The 18,146-nt window shown below is 37.3% G+C and overlaps 1 protein-coding gene across 7 annotated transcripts in view; it reads left to right on the forward strand.

Moving 5' to 3' along the window:
* Positions 1 to 17,451, forward strand: part of SGT (UDP-Glycosyltransferase superfamily protein) — a 51,445-nt gene extending 33,994 nt beyond the window's left edge. For 5 of the 7 annotated variants that reach the window (XM_083070957.1, XM_020373941.3, XM_083070959.1 and 2 more), the window contains 3 exons: positions 8,365 to 8,412; positions 8,493 to 8,642; positions 17,055 to 17,451. In XM_083070957.1, coding sequence (XP_082927083.1) covers positions 8,365 to 8,412; positions 8,493 to 8,642; positions 17,055 to 17,222 — 366 coding nt within the window. In that variant the 3' untranslated portion in view covers positions 17,223 to 17,451. Of the gene's footprint in view, positions 1 to 90; positions 331 to 5,155; positions 5,202 to 8,364; positions 8,413 to 8,492; positions 8,643 to 17,054 lie in introns of those variants that run through there. The other 2 variants (XM_083070958.1, XM_083070956.1) reach the window with 2 other exon arrangements.
* The last annotated feature ends 695 nt before the right edge of the window (positions 17,452 to 18,146 follow it).

The following is an 18,146-nucleotide window of genomic DNA, read 5'->3' on the forward strand; positions in this document are numbered from 1 at the left end:
CTTTTTAAACAATTGTTTGCTCAGAACAAATTTTCAACTTCGTTGAAACAATTAAAAGATTTTCTGAAACAGGATTTAAAACATATGTAGGTTGTTGCTGTTGTGTGTAATCTTTCCTTGGTGCAGACTCTTGAAAGTCTCCTTTACTTCATTCTGATGTTCCACATCAGATATTCTCAAGGACATGTGTCAGCTTTCAAGAAATTGCATCTTCAAATACTGTCAGCTTCAATTGATGAAACCTTGGTCATTGTGATTTATGTGGAAAATGTGATGTTGCTTCCTGCACTGAACTGATGTTGCTTACTCTGGTCTCCTGATGAAACCTTAGTATGTGTGAATCATACAGAAAACATGTTTCATCATTCTGATGTTTCATTATGATGTATATATCTCAAAATCTTTAATTGTCTAGATTCTAGTTTAGCTTAATAAAATCATTTTTTTTTATGTTTTCATTCTTAGAATCCGTCAACACTTCATTTTGATGTTGACTCTAGTACAACTTCATTCTAATCCTTTGATTAATCTTGAGTGAGACCTTCTTGATGTCCTTGCAACTTGCTAAGATCCAGGTCTCCAGAGGAAGCACTAACTTCATCATTCAAATGGGGACTTCATTAGATATTTCTGAGACTTCTCTCCTAATGCTTCGTTGAGACATCCATACTGAGTTTGTTTCGAACTCGACAAAAAACTTGCTCTGATCTGCTCTTTATATATATTTCTCTGAAACACTTAACAGATTTATTAGTCATCATAACATAAGCTCCATCATCCTAACAATTTGCATTGTTAATGGTTTGTTATAATTAAAACAGCCTGGGATCTGGATTCATCATTGTTTTCATTAACTCCCCCTATGATATGGGACAACCATTCCGTAGCAAATCATTGTGATGGAAGAACCCAAATTCAAATGATCCCCATATTTTTTGGATACAATATGAGTATTCTTATATTGTTGGACACAAGTCTCATAATTTGCAAATGGATCCTAACATTCCTTTGTACTATGCATGCTTGGTATTTGTTGTTGAGTATAATTATTGTAGTTAATAGAGTTATTTTTATTTTTAATTAACTTGTACGCATTCTTAGACTCTTGAGAATTGTACAATTTTTAGGTTCTTGAGATTCAAGAATTAAATGTAATGGGACTAATGATTATCCTATAGAGTAATCATTAGATTAGAAATAAAATTCAGTTTCTTATTCCAATGTGGATGATCTGCCTCCCTGCTGAACGGACGCCCTGTAGGAAATGGAAATTTGGTTTTTAAATTGGGTGAGACAACTTCTGATTCTGACCATACAAATACCAGTTCAACCCCATTCCTTAGTTGTTGTCCCGCTGTCTTCCCTATGGGCAGTTCTACTTTGCATGCCGATTGGATATTTTGCTACCGTATCTTTGGGTTGTGAATTCTCACCCAAGTTAGGATGTCCTCTTTCAATCTCTCTAAACATATTACCAACATATTGTTGCTCAGGTTGATTGGGAACCAAGGACGGAAATTATGTGAACTCTTCAACATACTCATGAACCATACTCTTCTATTGCAAGGAAGCTAGCTCTCATATGGGTTATGAATTTCTACCCCACTGAAATTCTCCATTAGCTCCAAGGTGAAGGTGAACCATGGCAATTCTGGCTAAATTTCAATGAGATTAGTGAACCAATAGTGGCTGTTCCTTTCATGATATCCTAAACCAATCAAACTTTCACAGCCTCCTAGGTCTCATTTACCAGAAAATTCATCACTACTCTAGTAAGCCATCCGTGTGGATCATTTTCGTTTAACACCAGCAAGTATGCTCTTTTTGTTGTTGTTGAGAAATCATCAACATTCCTAGCAGTGGATTGATGTTCAGGGCTTCCTTTTTCATCAATTTGGAATTCCCCTCGACTTTGTTCTCATTCATTGGCATATGTTCTAAGCATCACACCAAAGAGGTGATGTATTTGCAAATTTCAGAATTGATCCCTAAAGTTAAAAGGGTAATGCAAAAAGGGGCATCAAGCTTGTGGGATACTTTTACAACCATTAGTTGACTTTGAACACCATGAGGAAGTGTACAAATGAAACCAGATTGGTGAGACATGTAGTTACAAGATTAGCTACCACCTATCTCACTTTGCAGAGATTGCATAAGAAAAGACCAATCCTAGAAGGATATTCACTTCAAAAGAATGGTTGAAGTCAAAGGCAACCAAAGAACATAAGTGAAGGAAAGAGCAATGAATGTTGTTCTTATGTCTACATTTTGGATGTTGTTGCCTACACTTTAAAGGCTATGGAGCCTATTGTACGTGTGTTGAAGTTGATGGATATTGAAAAATAACCCTCAATAGGCTAGGCTATATTTATGAAGCTATGGATGAGGACAACAAGGAAATTCTAATTTCATTCAACTATGATGAATAGAAGCATAAAGGTATAGTTATTCATAAAAGATGGGATTTCCAACTTCACCACCCGTTGCATGTAGCAATATATTAAATAAAACCTGAGTTCTTTTATAGCAATCCAAAAATTGACAAAGATGTTGAAGTGGTGGATGACCTCTACAAATGTATTTGATAGGCTTAGTGAAAAAAAAAATTGTTGACAACATTCAAACTCAGTTGCTAATGGAAATGTAAACTTAACTAACATTCTTGACTTTAAAATTATTATAGATTTAATCGAAGAAGAGAAGGCTTGAGCACCAAAAACTTCAAGACTTTAAACAAGCTCTTAAAGAATGTTGAGTGTTGGGATGTAATTGATCCTACTATGTTAAATGGCATTAATGATAGTAATGAGTGAATATTGTGAGATTTGGATGAAGATGAGTTGGTTTTTGATGTTGCTAGGGAAATTGAGGCTAGCAAACCTTTTAAACACACTAGGAGACAACCACAACTAAAGGAAGCAACAACAATTGCATTTACATTGAGGAAAGAAAAAGGAATAAGAGTGGTGGAAGCGGTGGAAGAAGAGGGTTTCGATGAATCAAGTGAAGATGAAGAAAAGGAAAAGTATAATTGTAATGCTGGTGGTAGTGAGGAAGTTAAAGGAGAGGATGACTTGAATCTTGATGAGGTTGTAGTGGAGGAAAAGTATAATTCTAATGTTGCCTTTGTCTATTTTGAATTTTAATGTTTATTGTCAAAATATATTTTAGAAAGTTTTAGATATTATTCATACTATATTTTAATTCTTTATATTTGTTATTGTTAAGATAATTCTATAAGATATAGTTTAGATTTAGTTTATCTTTTTTTTATTTCTAGTTTAGTTTCCTTAGTCAGATTTATCTTAACCCTAAACTTTAGGGATTAATTATGTTTCATGCCTATTTATTTTATTGTACCCATCAATTCAGATGAAAAATGAATATTATTCAGTTTCAAGTTGGTAACAGAGCAGTCTGGTCTAGGAACCCTGAACCCTAATCATGCCGCCACCAAGGCATCTAGGGTTTTTAGACTTTTGTCAGCAGTTGTCGGAGTTGACGTCACCTGAGTGTTCAGAGGTTGCTGATTGGCCTTTCCGTCGCCAACCGCCTCTAGACCGGTGTCTCATGCACTTTCACGCGCGATTTTCGTCGGAGAAGCTCACCGGCGCGTGGGGTTCATGCGCCGCCCTCTAGGCCTCCGTTTGTGACGTCGTTTGCTCCATTGGACTCGTCGGCCCTCCCTCTTCTCGTTTCAACCCTTTTCAGGTTGTGGGTCACACTCTAGGTGGTCGTTTGGTTGCTGCCACGGTATTTCGAGATTATTTGGTTGTTGTCTCGGAGGTCTTTCAGCATTGTTTGGAGGTGTTTTTGTTGTTATTCTCCTTTTTCTCTTCATGGCAAAGATTCCTAAGAATGGCACACCTTCTAAGGAGAATCCAAAAACTGAATCTTCCAAAAGGGAGCTAGTCTCCTTTGCCTTTTCTAGATCACCTACTATCACATCTGAAAAATTGAACAATAAAAATTATGTGGATTGGTCCACTGCTGTTGAGGTGTGGTTTTTAGGCCAGGGTCTATGATCATCTTACTAAGAAAGCGTCTGAGGTTGATAAAGAGGTGAGAGATGAATGGCAGCGAGCAGATTATGAACTTGTATCTTTATTGTGGCAGTCCATTGAGCCTAAATTAATGGTGCACTTTCGTCCATTCAAAATATGCTGATATTTGGAAGAAGGCCCAAAAAGTCTATGCTAATGATATTCAGATATTGTATGAGTCTGTTCGTGGTCTGGCAACCCTTCGTATGGTTGATAATGATTTTCCATCGTATTTGAATCGTGCTCAATCCATTATTGATGTGCCCAAGCTAATGTTGGTTAGTGATGATCTTCAGCAAATGTTAAGCAAGCTTGATAATATGTTTATGGTGTTTGTCCTTCCTGGCCTTCACAAAGATTATGGATCTGTTCGAGATCAAATTTTGACAAATCCTGTCATTCCTACAATGGAAGAGGTCATAGATCGATTGATTCGAGTCCCTTCACCGAAGGCAGAACCTCACACAAAATTTGAGTCCTTTGCTTTTATCTCTAGTACAACTGACCGTGGAAGTCGAGGGTATGGTCGAGGTCGTGGTCGTGGTAAAGGGGGTAGAGGAAACTTCTATTGTACCTACTGCCAAAAAGATGGACATACATGAGACATGTGTTATTCCTTGCATGGCTTTCCAAGTAAGACAATTAATGTGGTTCAATCTCTGACTTCGGCTCTAGAAGTCAAGATTGAACCTGAGGGCAATCATCCAATCACATTATCTGCCGATGATTATAAAGAGTATCTTCAACTGAAGGCAACTAAAGATGCCCCTTCCGCTATCATTGTTGCTCACACCGATAATTCTATAGTCTGTCTCTCTCATTCTACGTCTATTGGACCTTGGGTTTTGGACTCCGGTGCTTCTGATCACCTAACTGGTAATGTCTCCCTTTTCCCTAACCTATCATCACCTAAAACTCCACATCATATCACTCTTGCAGATGGGTCAAAAGTCCAAGTCACTGGTATTGGCCAAATATCACCTCTCCCATCACTACCATTAAAATCTGTTTTACTAGTTCTTGGATGTCCCTTTAATTTAATTTCTATAAGTAAGTTGACTCGGTCACTAAATTGTGTCATAACCTTCACTTCTGATTCTTTCTTGATACAGGACCGGAGTACGGGACAGATGATTGGAGCCGGATCTGAATCACATGGTCTCTACTACCTTTAGCCTTCTATCTCTACCATATGTGCATCTATTGAGTCTCCTGGTTTAATCCATCGTCACCTGGGTCATCCAAGCTTGAATAAATTAAAGAAAATGGTACCTCATCTCTAATGGTTGGAGTCCTTAGAGTGTGAGTCGTGTCAATTAGGGAAGCATGTTAGAGCTTCTTTTGCTAATAGTATTAATAGTCGGGCTATGTTTCCTTTTGATGTTATTCATTCTGATGTTTGGGGTCCTAGTCGTGTACCTTCTCTTTTAGGGCATAGGTATTACGTCACTTTTATTGATGATTTTTCTAGATGTACTTGGATATTTTTAATGAAAAATTGTTCTGAGTTATTCAATATTTTCCTAAGTTTCTATTCGGAGATCAAAACTCAATTTGGCAAAGTAATTCGGATTTTACGAAGTGATAATGCTAAAGAATATTTTTCATATTGCTTCAAATCATTTATGGATTCTCATGGCATTCTACATCAATCTAGTTGCCCTCATACACCTCAACAAAATGGTGTAGCTGAGCGAAAACATAGACATATTGTGGACACTGCTCGTACTCTTTTATTGAATGCCAATGCACCCCCAAAGTTGTGGGGCGATGTTGTCCTCATTACAGGATATTTAATAAATCGAATGTCATCGTCTGTCTTGAATGATCAAGAGATTCCCTATTATACCCATTGGATCCCCTTTACTCTGTTCATCCTCGTGTCTTTGGTTGTACTTGTTATGACCATGATCTTTTCTCAGGACGTGCTAAGTTGTCTGCTCGGGTCATCAAATGTGTGTTCTTAGGATACTCCTGGGGGTACCGTTGTTACTCTCCTGCTACGCATCGATTTTACACCAGTGCAGATGTCACTTTCTTTGTAGATACACCATATTTTATTGTTACAGATGTCTTTCCGGTTGACTCAGATCTCCTCTCTCAGGTATTGTATATTCCTCATTTTAATCATAGTGTGCCTTCTACCACACCTGTTACTTTAGAGACACCAAATCCTCTCACACTACCAGGGTCTGACCGTCTTCTACACCGATTTGGGATAATCTATGAGCGTTGATCACATACTGTTGTTCCTCCTAGTGATTCTACAATTGAGGCATGTGATTCTACTCTTGTTCCAGTCTCCTCACCTACTCTGGCCCCACCTACCTCAGTTGACTTGCCCATTGCTCTTCGTAAAGGTAGTCGTTCTACTTGTAATCTTCATCCTATTTATAACTTTCTTTCATATCATCGTTTGTCCGCTACCTATTATGTTTTTGTCTCTACTATTTCCTCTATTATCATTCCCAAGACAGTACAGCAGGCCTTAACCTATCCAGGATGGCGACAAGCAATGATTGATGAGATGACAGCTTTAGACTCCAACCACACTTGGGTACTTGTCCTACCTCCGCCTGAAAAATCTGTTGTTGGTTGTCGGTGGGTATTTAATGTTAAAAGTGGGCCCTGATGGACAGGTGGATAGATTGAAAGCTCGTCTTGTGCCTAAGGGATACACACAACTATATGGTTTGGATTACAACGACACTTTCTCTCCAGTTGCGAAGATGGCCTCAATTTGTCTCTTCTTAGCCATGGCTGCTATGAGGCATTGGCCTTTGTTTCAATTAGACATCAAAAATTCCTTCTTACATGATGATTTGGAGGAGATTTATATGGATCAACCTCCCGGGTTTGTTGCTCAAGGGGGGTTTGGTCTTGTATGTAAATTGCAAAAGTCATTGTATGGCCTCAAACAATCACCTCGTGTTTGGTTTGGTCGGTTTAGCAAAGTTATACAGGAATTTGGAATGATCCACTACGAGGCAGACCACTCTGTCTTCTTTAGACACTCATTGACACAGATTTGTCTATCTTGTTGTTTATGTAGATGATATTGTGATTACAGGTAATGATCAGGAGGGCATCAAGGCTCTGAAGCAACACTTATTTAAACACTTTCAAACTAAGGATTTAGGTCCCCTACGTTATTTCCTTGGGATTGAGGTCGCTCGGTCAAAGTCCAGTATTGCTATTTCTCAGAGAAAATATGCCCTTGATATTCTAGAGGAGACCGCACTTACAGATTATAAGCTAGTTGACACTCCCATGGATCCTAATGTGAAGCTTATGCCTAATCAGGGGGAGCCTTATCCTGGCCCAGAGAGATATTGGAGATTAGTGGGAAAATTGAATTATCTCACCATGACCAGACCTGTTATATCCTTTCCTGTCAGTGTTGTAAGTCAGTTTCTTAACTCTCCCTGTGAGAGTCATCGGCATGCAGTTTTTCGAATCTTTAGATACATTAAAAGATCACCAGGAAAAGGATATGTTTACAATGATAGAGGACATACAGACATTGTTGGATATTCAGATGCAGATGCAGATTGGGCAGGTGATGCAAGTGATAGACAGTCAACATCAGGCTATTGTGTCTTCATGGGTGGTAATCTTGTCTCATGGAAGAGTAAAAAGCAAAGTGTTGTTGCACGATCAAGTATAGAAGCAGAATACCGTGCTATGGCTCACACCTCAAATGTAAAGTTTATAAGAATGAACATCTGTTGATGGTCCGATAGCGGCCTGATAATTATAGCCTAATGAGCCCAACCACAATTTTTAGGATAGGCTATGATATCATCTTAAGAAAATAGTTTCAGTTTAATTCAACCTTACAAAATTGACTTTTAAGGTGAGAATTGTTTCTCACTTATGTACACTAATTAGGCTATACCACTAATCGATGGTTTATTTCCAGGACTATTTATATTGAAATTAATTATCAATTTGTTTGGAAAAAAGTTATTTTTTAAAGAACCCATCACAGCTCTATGACTGTGTGAGTACTGTACTGAGATCAGTCAAAATAACTGATCACTTGGGTTAGTTGTCTGTTTCTTAATTAGGTGATTTAGATCTCTGTTGTGTTGTAATCAGTTGAGTTAACATCCAATTAGGTTAGTTTGTTGTTATAATAATATCCTAATATATACATAGGGTGTAACAGAAATATTGCACACAATAACAGAACATCATTTTCCCAAATCTGTTTAAGCAGATAAATCTAGGTTTCGCAAGTATAGTCATCAAAGGAAAATACAGTGTGAATAATCTATTTGCAGGTTTTTATTGTTATACCGTTACCCATTTTTTGCAGGTTCATCATGGAGGTGCTGGAACAACAGCTGCGGGGCTTAAAGCTGCTGTAAGAAATTTATAGCTTTACAAATCCTTTAAAATTATCATATCTTCTGTTTCTGCTTTTAACGTTGGTATTTTTCTTAGTGCCCAACAACCATAGTTCCTTTTTTTGGCGATCAACCATTTTGGGGTGACAGAGTACATGCTAGAGAAGTTGGTCCTCCACCTATCCCAGTTGATGAGTTTTCGCTTCCCAAGTTGGTTGATGCAATAAAATTCATGCTAGATCCTAAGGTAAATATCAGTTTCCTGAAAAGAAAAAAAAAATATGCAAAAGACAATAGAGAGGAGCTTGCATTTTATAAAAGTAATAATGAAGCTCGAGTCTTTAAATGATATGAATATAGACTACAAACTATAAATATGTGAAATATTCTCGTAAAATCAAGCTTGAGAAATAGTGAAATAGACGCAGTTGTGTTGTTACTCGAGTATCTTTTGCACCTTAAAAACATGTTTAAAAGGGAAAATGAACTGTTGAACTGTGCTTATAGTGAATAATAAATAATATACTACTGTTGAGATTGTGGATGATTAATGTATATTATCTTATGTTTTAATTTTCTATTATTTGTGTATATATTATAGTAACGATTGCTGTATTTAGGAAGGTCTGTTGTATCATAGAATATCTGATTCACGTCTACTAGATTTAGGATAAATCTTTCCTATTTTTCATTTTCCTTGTATTTTTTATGGTACTGCCTTCACCCACTCTTGTGCTTGTGGGAGATATTAGAGTATTAAACTTAAATAAATGTATTTTCATTTTTTTTGTTACCATAGTTTCGACCTCTTTGGGGGCTTTCTTAATAGCAACCTAAAGGATGGTGTTTAGTTCCATATTGACTAGAGATATGACTTAAGTAGAGTTTATAAAGATTGGATAGTCCTCACCTTACAAAGCAGTTCCAGAAATTGAGTTAGGCTCTAAGCCCAAATTCTAATATGATCTGAGAATCTATTCTAGATCTATTGTTGGGTCACCTGCATTTACCATCTGATAGGCGCTTAATTCAAGGAGACAGCCCAAATGTATTTTTGTCCAATAATCATCCTAAGCCTCTAATTTGTAAAGTATACAAGAGAAAGAAAAGAGAGGAGCAATCAGTAGTAGCCAGCTGGCATAGAAGGTTTGGTGTGTGAGCATAATTTTGTTCTATAGGAATTGTTGAGGAGCGAGAGGAGGGAATCTTTTGGGTGGTTTTGTGATAGAGGCATTTGTGCACTTTGAGAGGAGCTTTGTTGTGGGCAGAGATTTATTCAATTCTCTGAATAATGGTTTTTGATTCAGCAAATAATACATATTTCAACATCTCTCTTTATCATTTTCAATCCTCTCTTCTAATTCCTTTACATTCATCGATTTGTTTCTGGCTTCCTAACAAATTGGTCCAACCTGCCAGATCTCGTCGTATGCCATTGTTCTAATTCATTCCGTAACCAGTGTAATGACTATATTTTGAATGCCACCAAAGAAGATGGAAAACAAAGTCTCAGCCATAGAAGAAGCCATGTCAGATTTTCATAATATTCTCGCAGAACTACGAACATTGACGGTTGAAAACAAGGAAAAACTTGATTCCATCCTTACCAAGGAATCAGAGGATGGCGGAAGCTCTATGCCCAAGAAGAAACTAGTGAAGGATCAACGCGAGACCAATTGGTCCAAGCTCGACGGAGATTCATTGGAGGAATTTCGAAGAAAGTTGAGTTGCCGATGTTTGATGGAGAAGATCCCGCTGGTTGGATTGTTAGGGCGGAGGTGTATTTCGAGGTGCAAGGTACTCGACCTGAGGTGAAAGTAAATTTGGCCCAGTTGTGAATGGACGGGCCAACTATTCATTTTTTTGGATCCGTAGTAGAGGTCAGAGAAGAGTTAACATGGGAGAAGTTCAAAGTTGAGCTACTGGAAAGATATGGAGGAATCGGTGACGGAAACATTTTCGAGCAGCTTACGGCACTTCGACAAGATGGAGACATTGAAGATTACATCCAACAATTTGAGAGATTGATCGTCCAGGTTGGTCGTCTTCCTGGGGAACAATATATTGGGTATTTTGTCCATGAGCTACATGATGGAGTAAGGGGGAAGGTACAGAGCTTGCGTGCTCTTGGGTCGTTGCCTCGCACTCATTTTCTTAATGTTACCAGAGTTATGGATTTAGAAACAAATGAGATGAAAGGGAACTGGGCTGGGTCGCGACAGTTTGGCCCTAATACCTTACTTGGGTCTGGGTCACGACATAGAGTCGGGTTGCATGAATCAGGTAAAGGCGGAATGGGTGATTGGGTCTATGTAAAAGGAGGGAAAGAGAGCCATGACAAAAATGTAAACGGCCAATTATCCAAATATGAGCCCAAGTTTGAGAATGAAGGGAGTATGGGCAGAGATAGAGGGATATGCCATTTGTCGTATCAACAAATGGTCGAGAGGAGACAAAAGGGATTATGCTTTAAGTGTGGAGGCCTCTTCCACCCAAAACACCTCTGTCCAGATAAACAGCTACGTATAATGTTGACCAAGGATGACAAGGGGTCAAGTGAAGCTCACGAAACGGAAACAAGTGAGAAAGAAGGAGGTGTTATGCACCTTCAAAGTTTGGAAGAGATGAAATCCACCCAACCTCACACGCTAAAGCTTCAAGGAACGGTGAAAGGAGTACCCATTCTCCTTTTGGTTGATAGTGGAGCAATTCACAATTTTATGTCCAGGAGGCTTGCTGAGAAGATGGGATGGTCAATCGTCGAAAGCTAACCTTTGAAGATCAAATTGGGGGATGGTCACAGGGCAAAGACCCAAGTAAAATGTGTGGGCATGGAGCTTGAGTTGGGAAGGTATAAGGTGAATTTAGATGCTATTCCATTTGATTTGGAAGGAATAGATGTGGTGTTAGGTATGTCTTGGCTGGCTTCCCTTGGAGGAATGTGGGTAGATTGGGAGAAACAACTCATGTTAGTGCATCTTCACGAAGAATGGGTTGAGTTGAAAGGAATTGGCAATGAAGAACAATAACATGTGGCATTACAGAGTTTTTTGAACAAATCGTTGCAATTTATCGAGGGGATACTTTTCTATGTAGAGCTAAGTTTGTCTCCTTCAGGAGGGAATATGAGGAAATATGGGGAATTATAGGAGTTGTTGACTTTGTATGATGAGGTATTTCGAGAACCTAGAAGGTTGCCTTTGAAAAGAAAGGAGGAACATGCTATTGTGTTATTGCATGGAGCAGGTTCGGTTAACGTGAGACTGTATTGCTATCCTCACCACCACAAGAACGAAATCGAGAGACAGGTGAAGGAATTGTTGCAAGCTGGAATGGTCAGGCCAAGTCAAAGCACATTTTCTAGTCCAGTTATATTGGTAAAGAAAAAAGATGCTTCGTGGAGGATGTGTGTTGATTATCGTGCCTTGAATAAGGTCACCATTCCTAACAAATTCCCCATTCCAGTCATTGATGAATTATTGGATGAACTACATGGTGCGAAGTATTTCCCCAAATTGGATCTAAAATCTGGCTTTAACCAAGTCAGGGTAAGGGAGAAAGATGTGCATAAACAACCTTTAGGACTCATGAGGGCCATTATGAATATTTAGTGATGCCATTTGGTTTGATGAATGCTCCCTCAACATTCCAAGCCCTCATGAATTCAATTTTCAAGGATATGATGCATAAGTTTGTATTAGTGTTCTTTGATAACATTCTGATTTATAGTCCGAATTGGGATTCTCATATGAGGCATGTGACTGAGGTGCTGCAGCGGTTTCAAGAAGAACATATAGTTGCGAATAAGAAATGTTCTTTTGCTCAAACTTCAATTGATTATTTGGGTCATTTAATCACTTAGGAAGGGGTAGCAATGGATCCTTGGAAGCTTCAAAGTGTTTTAGAATGGCCAGTTCCTACTAATGTGAAGGGAGTTCGTGGTTTCCTTGGATTAACCGGCTATTATCGAAAATTCATACGAGATTATGGGAAGATTTCTAAGCCATTGACAGTTCTTACCAAGAAGAATGGTTTCTTTTGGTCAAGTGAAGCACAAAAGGCATTTGAGTTACTCAAAGATAAGATGACAACAGGACCAGTCTTGGCTTTACCCGACTTTTCTAAAGAATTTATCATTGAAAGTGATGCCTCTGGGTTGGGTGTGGGAGCGATTTTGATGCAGGCAGGCTTCCCTATAACATATTTCAGCAAGGCTCTTGGGGAGCGGAGTCTAACTAAATCTACCTATGAAAAGGAGCTTATGGCTGTGGCTTTGGCTATACAACATTGGCATCCATATCTTCTTGGTTGTAGGTTTATTGTAAGAATAGACCAGAAAAGTCTCAAGCAATTAATGCAACAGCGTATCATAACTGGCAGTCAACAAAATTGGGTTGCCAAGCTCCTTGGTTATCAATTTGACATCGAGTACAAGCCCGGTCAAGAGAACAAGGGTGCTGATGCTTTATCTTGTATGTTTGGGGATTCTGAACTAAATTCTATGATTCATACACCTAGTTGGTTAGGGAGCAAAGAGTTGATTGATGAGGTGCATAAACATGTCCATTTGATAAAAATTATTTCTGCGTTGCAAAACCAGCAACATGCCAAGCCAGCATTCACTTACACAAAAGGGGTTTTATTCTAATCTGCTTGGATTCCCACCTTGCTAAATGAATTTCATGCTACTCCACAGGGTGGTCACTCTGGTTTTTATCGAACTTATAGGAGGGTGGCAGCCAACCTATTTTGGTTCGGTATGAAACGTTCGATTCAGAATTTTGTGCAGGAATGTGATACGTGCCAATGCCAGAAATATTTAGCTATATCTCCGACTGGCTTGCTACAATCATTGCCAATTCCCGAACAGATTTGGGACGGAATATCTTTGGATTTGATCACGGGGCTGCCCACATCTAAGGGGTTTCATGCCATTTTAGTGGTGGTGGATCGATTGTCAAAATATAGTCATTTCATCCCTTTGAAACATCCTTATTCTGCTAAAATTGTGGCTGAAGTTTTCACTAAAGAGGTCGTGAAGCTACACGGGATTCCTGCTTATATTCTAAGTGACAGATCCTGTTTTTGTTTGTAACTTTTGGAAAAAGTTGTTTAAGATGCAAGGGACACAACTCAAAATGAGTGCCGCTTATCATCCTCAAACCCACAGACAAACTAAGGTTGTAAACAGATGCCTTGAGACATACCTATGATGTTTTATTGCTGACCAACCTAAATCCTAGGCTATTTGTTACCTTGGGTAGAATTTTGGTACAATACTACATTTCATGCCTCTACGGGAAGCACTCCTTTTGAGGTGGTATATGGGCAGTCTCCTCCAGTGGTAACTAGGTTCTTACCAGGTAAAATTAAAGTGGAATCAGTCGGGCAAGAGCTTAAGGATAGAGATGAGGCACTCAAGCAACTCAAGATACATTTGAGCCAGGCCCAAATTTCTATGAAGTCGCAGGCCGATAAGAAGAAAGCAGATCGGAAGTATGACATAGGTGACAAGGTGTTTTTGAAACTCAGGCATGGTCAGCAATCTGTGGGTGCAAAAATCTGCCTAAAGTTATCCCCCGTTATTATGGTCCTTTTATCATCTTGGAAGGAATTGGGAAGGTTGCTTATCGACTTCAATTACCTGAAGGGTCTCGCATTCATCCAGTTTTTCATGTTTCCCTCCTCAAGAAGGTCGTGGGAAATTACTCAGTAGATGATAATTTGCCAACTGATTTGGAAGGCGATCTCAATTCCTCTTTGGAGCCTACTGCTGTATTAGCATCTCAAGTTGTCACTAAGAAAGGAGTATCAGCCCCTCAATTACTAATCCAATGGAAGGGAAAACCAACTGAAAAGGCTACTTGGGAGGAGGCGTACAACATCCGTAGCCAATTCCCTAACTTCAAGCTTGAGGACAAGCTTGGTTTTTAGGGAGAAGAGTATGATAGGCCCTTAATTTAGGGACAAGGCCCAAATGTATTTTTGTGCAATAATCATCCTAAGCCTCTAATTTGGAAAGTATACAAGAGAAAGAAAAAGAGAGGAGCAATCAATAGTAGCCAGCTGGCATAGGAGGTTTGGTGTGTGAGCATAATTCTGTTATATAGGAATTGTTGAGGAGAGAGGGGGGAATCTTTTGGGTGGTTTTGTGATAGAGGCATTTGTGCACTCTGAGAGGAGCTTTGCTCTAGGGAGAGATTTATTCAATTCTGAGTAACGGTTTTCGATTCAGCAAATAATACATATTTCATCATCTCTCTCTTTATCATTTTCAATCCTCTCTTCTAATACTTTTACATTCATTGATTTGTTTCTGGCTTCCTAACACCATCGAAGGTTTCAAACAATTGATCTAGGGTGGTTGCGTTAGTTTCTCTAGATTTAAGTGGTTTAGTCAAAAGTAGAAGTTGTGATAGAAACGTGATATCATATTAAATATCGGATAACTCTACCTTGTACCACTACAGGGTTTGTGTTTTGGTTGTTTGAAGCAAGATGACCTAGCCAAACCCCACCATTACAACAGCCCAAATATAATATGAACCCCTCCTGTGACAAACACAAGCAACTGAATAGCTCTATTCTTCTCCATTACTATGTTTTCTTCAATATTTTTAGCTACGAAACAGTATCAATGCTTCTACAACAGATCCGATAACTCACTATGAAATGCATTGAGAAATAGTTGCAAATAATGACTACTTCTGTCTTTCATTTCCTTCTGAGCCTATGATGGAAACAACCACCAAATAGTAATAACAACAATCTGCAATCTTCAGAATGAAATGAAATACAGTGTATTAACCTCACTATAGGATGAAATGAGATACCCAAGCATCGAAAACATAAAAGGAATTAACAGGAAATAGTCAAGGAATCCACTGTTCCTTGCCCAAGCCTAAAGCTGAATTCTAAATCACTGATTTCCCTTTCCTTGACTCCTCTCCCTCTGTATTACAGAAACCTCTCTCTTGTAACCATCCTGTCCCCCCACACCTAGCCCACTAATCATAACTAACTATCCCTGGATCCTTTGCCACACGTTCTACCTTTCCCCTCCTAGTGTTCACTTTTAATCCCTTAGTTTCATGATTCACCTGCTGAGCCAGTAATATTTCCTTATGCTTGGAATTATTGGATTCAAGGGTCTCATCAGCCTGACTCATTAAATTAGGAAAAAGAATTTGCCCATTCCATTTGCTATATGCTTTCTTTAAAATCCATTGACCAGTTACAATCTTGCCTTTACTTTCCTTCGTTTCTCATATCCATTTTTCCTTTTCTAAACCAAAACTAACATGCAGATCCCTCCTCCTTGATGGAGCCTTGGCCAACATGCATGAAACTCAACTTTTGCTGCTATTGTTACGGTGTTATCCACCGTCTACCAACATTCTACCCATTCTTCTCAAAACCTCCAAATTCTTAGTAGTCTCTTTCTCAAGTGATTCATAACCCTTTCTCCTTTTGAGATTTACGTGTCTGACTCATTGATGAAGTTTGAATTTCTCCCTACTGGACTCCACCTTCCTCTACCCATATAACTTCATCACTCTACTCTGTCAAATCAAAATACGTAAAATTAACCATGTATTATCTTATATTCACACTTAAATTAATAAGATATTAAATATTATATAAATAGTAAATATCTACTGTAACAATTTATCTATATTTTTGAATTTTTAAATAAAATTTAATTAATTTAGTGATTTATTTATTATATTATAATTTTAATAAAATTTAATTAACTTATTAAAATAATATTTGTCCACTATAACAATACTGTTTTATATTTTAAATAAAATAATAATTATAATTATAATTTTTTACTATTTATATTTTAAAATAATTTAATTATTATATTAAAAATATTATTATTTTTACTGTATGACAATACTGTAACAACTTCAAATAATATTAAATCAACTCCTATACATTTAACACAAATTTCTATCTTATGTAAGAGCATTTATAGGACCTTTTCTTATTTGAGAGGGTTTCTAAGGGCTTTTTTTAACTTATTTAATTCAATTTTTATTTATCATAATTATTTATAAATTAAATTTTAATATATTTAAATAAATTATCAATAAATAAAAATAATATTATACTATAATATAAATTATTATAATAAATCTAAAGTATAATTTATATGTTTTAAATATTTGCTTATAAAAATTTTAAATATAATTTATATATTCAAACATAATATTTATTTGTATAAGGCTTATTATAAATTTAATTATATATAATAAATATTTAGCTTATACATTATACAGACTAAAATACTAGTTCTTACTATATTATGGGACTGTAGCACTGATCCACCGTGAACCACACATAACAGCGCCTGAAATCGATGCTAATAGATCCAATGGGGTTGTGTTTCTCATCAATGATGAGTTTGTCAAACTCAGTTTCATGCATAACTTATTTTTTAGAGATATTAACTTTGAATTGTTTTATATTTGTCGGAAGGGATGATGGAGAGGTACATATATCAACTCTTCATGTTGTTAAAAGATAGTCCCCGGACAAGGGAAACTCATCAATTTTTTGGGTGTTATGCGACGAAAGCAATTTGGTGGAATTCTTAGCTTTTGTTGGGTGCATTATTTGCAAATATATTTACATTTTCTTAATATAATTCCAGGTAAAGGAACGTGCAGTTGAACTTGCTAAGGCAATGGAAAATGAGGATGGAGTGACAGGAGCTGTAAAAGCATTTTTTAAGCAGCTTCCTCAAAAAAAATCAGAGCCTGATGCAGAGCCTCAGCCATCTAGTTTTTTCTCTGTAAGTAGATGTTTTGGTTGTTCCTGATTCAAATGTTGTGGGTCAAACCCCACCTTTTGTTAATTAATAGTGTAAGATCACAAATAGTTACTGCATCTATGCGATGTGCTCGACTTGTCTCCCCGTCACGTGATTGTATAATTCCGTTGATGCTTCTATTCGTTATATTTTAAGTTGAGATTCGATGTATGTAAATTTCCTCTCGCTTTTAATTGATATCAATTGCTTGGAATGAATGGATTTTGGTTTTGTATCAGAGTTTTGTACTTGATAATATACCTATGACCATGACCAGATGTTTGGCATAAATCTTCTATTGAATAAGATTAATTGTACGCTATATTTTGTGTCGCAGGTATAATTTGTTGTTGTGAGTTAGATGCTCGCAAATTTTTAATATTCCACAATGGAAAAGCTGTTCATTTATTCTTGAAGTACACCTTTTCTATTGTGGAATATAATCAGATAATGCCAATAAAATATTATGCTGGCTTTGTGCTATGATCATTGACTTGTATTTTGCAAATAAATATTGCAGAAAAAATATAGGTATAATTTGGACCACTAAAAATGATAAAAATGAGATAACGCTAATCAGTTAAGAATTATGGATTGCCATTGAAATCCGGGTTTATGTACTACCGTGATGTCTATAGACTGGTATATTCGTGAACAATGGAACAAAAAATTCGATTTAAGATTCCGTTATAATCTTTTAAATTTAATATTCGCCTATCGTCTACAGTATGTTGAGTCTCTTGAAAGTAGGCTTTGTATAATGTTTAAAATGGAAAACCTGATGGATGAAGTATATGAATATTGAAAAATCTCTGTTAAGAAGCTCAACCTTTTCGAAAAGATTATTGAAGTTGCATGTTATGAATATGGAAGATAAATTCACCAAGTCAAGTGTGACTATTGTTTAGAAGTTTCTCTTGAAGCATGGTTCTA

This window comes from Cajanus cajan, chromosome 3 (assembly GCF_000230855.2).
Source record: "Cajanus cajan strain Asha chromosome 3, NIPB_CcT2T_4, whole genome shotgun sequence".
Classification (NCBI taxonomy): domain Eukaryota; kingdom Viridiplantae; phylum Streptophyta; class Magnoliopsida; order Fabales; family Fabaceae; genus Cajanus; species Cajanus cajan.